The sequence below is a fragment of the Marmota monax genome, unplaced genomic scaffold (assembly GCF_021218885.2).
Source record: "Marmota monax isolate L192 unplaced genomic scaffold, Marmota_monax_Labrador192_F-V1.1 WCK01_AAM20220418_F8-fsc00012, whole genome shotgun sequence".
Lineage (NCBI taxonomy): Eukaryota > Metazoa > Chordata > Mammalia > Rodentia > Sciuridae > Marmota > Marmota monax.
In genome coordinates, this window is record NW_026695227.1 from 25,368,703 (window position 1) to 25,373,673 (window position 4,971).

The window sequence follows — 4,971 nt, forward strand, 5'->3', positions numbered from 1 at the left end:
TTGGGTTACTGGTCTTCTTTTAAATGATTCACTAAGTAAATTTGTAAAACATGACCATATGAAATACTTTCCAATCTTCGAACAGGATACAGACCAATTAAACTTTGTCAGCTAGAATTGTACAGTGAGATTTCATCAGTTTCATCCGTCCTAGGAATTCTATACATCCCCTAAAACAGTGATTCTAAAAACGTAGTCCCCAAACCAATAGATAAAGTATTAGTGAAGGATTTGTAAAGTCCCCCTCCAACCCTTCTGAATCACAAATTGGAATGGGACTCAAAAATTCATTTTACCAAAAATTTCTGATGATTAAAATGCATGCCAAAATTTGAGCACATCCTAGAGAAGACTGACAGAGCCCAGTTTTAGGAGTCTTTACCATGGGTAGGGAAGTTTAATTGTTTTGGGTTATGGGGGGTTCTTTTCAACTTTTCCAAACATAGCAAACAAATTTTTCTTATCTCCAAAAACTTAATTTTAATTGATGTTCAAAATGTGAAATCAATAAAACTTTCTGAGCACAAAACAATGGTTTCAACACGATACAATTGAGACTATGTTAACTATAAACATCTTTATTACCCAAGTTTTCAGGCTAATTTTTACACTAATATAATTTGGAAGGATTCATCTTCCTTTAAGTAACAGACCAATATATTTTTTCCCAGAATCTCTCTAGCCATGTCTATTCAATTCATTGAAGGTATTCAGCTTCCACATAATTTTAAATTTAAGTAAGCTTATCCAAGACATGATTTTTTTATTTAGTTACCTGTATATATCACTTTTCTTTCCTGGCATTCAAGAAGAGATCTTTTCTTGTGCTTTGTTTTTTCCCGAAATCTTACTGTTATTACTACATTTGGATCACAAGCACTGTAAGTCTGTTCAGGAAAAGATTTGGTTTCCACAAGGTTTCCAAACTTCTTATTGACAAAATGGTGGACAGCTTTTCTGTGGTCTTTGTTTGCATCAGGTTTAAAGGTAAATTTGGAATTTTCTTTCTTTGCATCCAAATACTTAAAAAAGTCAAGTGCTTCTTCTTCAGATACCAAATGGCAAAGTTCTTTATACTCAAGATTTGGTTTTATAACAACTTCACTGTTTTTTCCTACAGTTATTAAGAAAGGAAATTTCTGCCTAATAGCACTGTGTAAAATAGCCCTTTGGTTTTTGTCAAGGATCCTGCCTAATGAGAATTCAGGAGATGGCCCAATTAGCTCAGTTTCTGAATTCCATTTCTCTTTTACATCACAGGCAAACTGATTCAGTAATTCATTTGTTTTTTCATCTAAAAAGAAGTTTAATACATCATCATTTTCTTCTTCACAGTTGAAAGCCCTATCACTGATGGTATCTTCTTTTTCTGAATTAGATTGATGATTTTGGTCACCATCAGAGCACCTAGACAAAGTATTAAGTTCTTGGTAACTTCCATCTTCAAAGGACAAATTTTGAAGATCTAATTTTGGCTTTTTGGCAAAACTATTCAGCTCAGGTATTTTACTAACTGCATTAATTGGTTCATCAATGGCTTTATTAACTAACTGTCCTTGTTCATCAATCTCAATAACAATAAAGTCACCTGGTGAGCTTTTTATAGTACCCTGAAATCCAACATGCTCATTGATGAAACACAAAGAACTAAACCTGATTCTATAATGTGTATCCTCTTCCATTCTTCAATAATAACGCCTACAAAAGAAACAAAAAGACAATTAGTTAATCAGAAAGAGAAGTTGTGGCTAACAAAAAAGGGAAAAGGTTTGCAAGATGTACATAGATCTGTGTTCCTTTCAATCCTGAGTCCCCTTAGATGACATTAACAATTTATGACTATAAATCATGTGTATTTGACCCATTTTTGGCACAATTAGTGATTTATAAATTGATTTTCATTCATTTTAGTCTTCTGCCTACTATCCAGAATTAAAAAGGATCAATTTCAAGCTTACCAAAAAAAAAAAAAATATATCTGTAGGTCCACAAAGAAAAGACAAGTACAATGATTTGTCCAGTCCCACCTCTGGAGCCTAAAACTTGCAACTAATTCCAGAGAAATAACAGCTAGATTTTATATATTAGAAGTTAAAATAGGAGAGGGGACAAGATCAAAAAAAAAAAAAAAAAGGTCAAAATTGATAGCTTAACAAAGTTCTAAATGCCAACTTACTATGAGTTTACATTTCATGGAAGGTCTAGGTTAGTCCTAGACTTTAAGCCTTCCCTAAAGCCCCCAATTAATATTGATATAAAAATGTGAGGTTGATTCAGAGAAAAACTGTAATCCTACCCTTGGCATCATAGACAAGAAACCCTTAGAGGGTTTTTTGTTGTTGTTGTTGTTGTTTTGAAGCAGTAGACAAGAGAATAGTTCTCTGAGAACACCTTCACTCAGTAGGCATAAAATCCACTGCTACCATAACTCATGGAGCTGTTGGAAAGATAAATTGTCCAGGGGGCCTCAATACTCAGTTTGTGTTATTCATATTATCCAGATAATTTATCATCATCTGGACTTTCGTCTCATTTCTAAAATATACTGTACTAAACTGGACCAACTGAGCAAACCACTTCCCTTCTCAATCCTTTCCATTGTGCTATGCAGAAATCACAGCAAATTCTCTATATCCTAATTTCCTAGAAAATGTAAATGGAGATATACATTTTCCTTAATTCTTTAGTTTCCTACACAGTCTCTTCTATTTCTTGCCCTTATTAAAACCTGGCTATTTCCCCAGGTTCCTTCTTCAATAGTCCTCTCAAGTAAAGTGGTTTTTGTTGTTGTTGTTTTTGTTTGTTTTTTTCCTACACTCATCTAGTTGAGGACCTGGAGATTATACTTTCTGTTTCCCACTGATCTTTCCCTATCATTTCTTCCCCTACCTCTAAAACTCCCAATTCCTTTGCAGATCATGCCATCAGGCATTATCCTCCACTGCCATCCTCTCTCTCTCCTGATGACTCATCTTTATTCACTTATAACTTCTGGTTCACAATATTCTTATCCAGCATTACATCATGATCATCTATATGGATAATCCATTTAATTTCTTGGTTTCTCGCTTCCTCAATTTCATTCTCAAGCTCCCACTTTCACTTTATTTTTGTTATTCTTTCTTATGGTCATAACTTTGACTTTCTCACCAAAAAAACTCTGCACAAACTGTAAGGATATGACTCCCTGATCACTCTCACTGTCCTTTCATCACCATTACTTTAAATACTTCCTCCCCCAAATTCTCAAGACTTTGTGAAGGACTCTAATCCCTGCGTATGTATCCAGCCTACTATAGTCCTTCTCGATGAGGTATCCAGAATGTTGTTTAAAAAGGTAAATCATATCACAACTCTGTTTAAAGCCCTCTTATTACATTCATAACAAAATTTAAATTATTTGTACTGGCTTTCAAAAACATTTTGCCTTCATTCTCCAAACTCATCTTGTACCTTTACCCCATTACCCACTATATTCCAGTTACACTGGCATTCTTCACTATCTTCATAACTGTTTTTACTACTTAAACTTGTCCTTATTCATATAACTATCTTTTAGGATTCACATTCTGAGAGGTTTATCCTGACCAATAATCCATAGGAATATGCAAGTCATTCTCTTCCACAAAATCCTATTTAATTTTCTCCATAGCATGTCTAGCTAATGTTTCTCTTTATTATTTACTGTCTATGTCCCCAAACCTAATATCAACTCCATATGAAAAGGAACTCTGCATTATGCACTGATTAACCCGTGTTTAGAATAGCATCAAGCACACAGTAAGTCTATAATCAATACTGATTGTTGAATGAAACACCTAAAACAAAATAAGAGCTTTAAGAATGAAAAGGAAGAAAAGGTGACTTTTGCCTAGGATAATCGGGAAAGACACAATATAAGAAGCAGACATAAGTCTTTGAAATAATTCAAGAGATAGAAACATGGCAGAGGCATAAGTAACGTGCAAACAAAATATGCAATATGTTAGAGAAAAATGGTCCAGATACAGAGCACTTAGAGGTGGGAGGTCAAACTTTGACAGAATTTTGGGGAAAAAAAGCTGGATTAAGGCCAGAGTATGAAGGACATTGAATGGTCTGTCAAAGATTTAGAATCGATTGCACGTCACTAGATGACCACTGGAGATATTCGAGTAGAAAAGGAACACAATCCAAAAGGACATTTTTCTAAGACGACTTTGAGGAAACTGAGCAGGATGCATCTGATGGAGTAAGAGTTGGGAAAGAAAAACAAGGGGTTCAGCTGGAGGAATTGGCCCCGGAAGATGATCATCATTTCTTTCCCCACGAAAAGGAAAAAGATATGAAAGACTTCTAAACTAATGAAATAGGTGGAAAAAACTTGAGGGGACCTTGAGGGTGGAAAGGGCGCCCATTAAGGGCAGTGTTCCCAGGCAGAAGTCTGCTGATGAGGGAAGAGTGGGGCGCTGAGGGCAGTTGGCTGGCAGTGGTTGAGGAACTGCTGGTTGAAGAGGGATACTGCGACGGTGTTAGAAACAGAGAAAGGTAGCTCCTTGTCCTTCATCCTCTTTCACCAATCGCCCAGGCCTGTGAAACTCCTACCGAAGCCACCCCTCCACAGAACTACAGCCTCGAGCGGCAAAGCCTTCACATCCAAACACTCTCCAGCACTGACAGCAGCTCTACTTGTTTTTCGCCCACCCCTGCCCCCCCCCCTACAAGGTGCGACCCTGGCCCACGTCACCCTTCTCTTGAGGATAAAAAGTAGGACTCCTCAATCCCGACCTGATCATGAACACAAACACGATCCCCACGTGGCGCCAAAATCTCGCACCGGTGTTAAGTCCAGAAGAAGGCGTTCCCCTGCACGCTCTGCGCATGTCCGGAAGCTTTTGATTTTTCAGCCTCCGACGGAGGCATATTTAAAGGGACAGGCTCACCCTTAAAGAATCGACCTTCGCAAGAGTTTCTCCAGTCGTAGAGCCGCCT

The 4,971-nt window shown here is 37.1% G+C and overlaps 1 protein-coding gene across 2 annotated transcripts in view; it reads right to left on the reverse strand.

The window, feature by feature from the left end:
• The window catches only part of Pus7l (pseudouridine synthase 7 like), a 38,139-nt gene extending 33,226 nt beyond the window's left edge, over positions 1-4,913 (reverse strand). For both annotated transcript variants that reach the window (XM_046435944.2, XM_046435943.2), the window contains exons 1-2: positions 4,768-4,913; positions 776-1,698 (exon numbers count right to left, since the gene is read on the reverse strand). In XM_046435944.2, coding sequence (XP_046291900.1) covers positions 776-1,682 — 907 coding nt within the window. In that variant the 5' untranslated portion in view covers positions 1,683-1,698; positions 4,768-4,913. The remainder of the gene's footprint in view (positions 1-775; positions 1,699-4,767) is intronic.
• Positions 4,914-4,971: the final 58 nt, after the last annotated feature.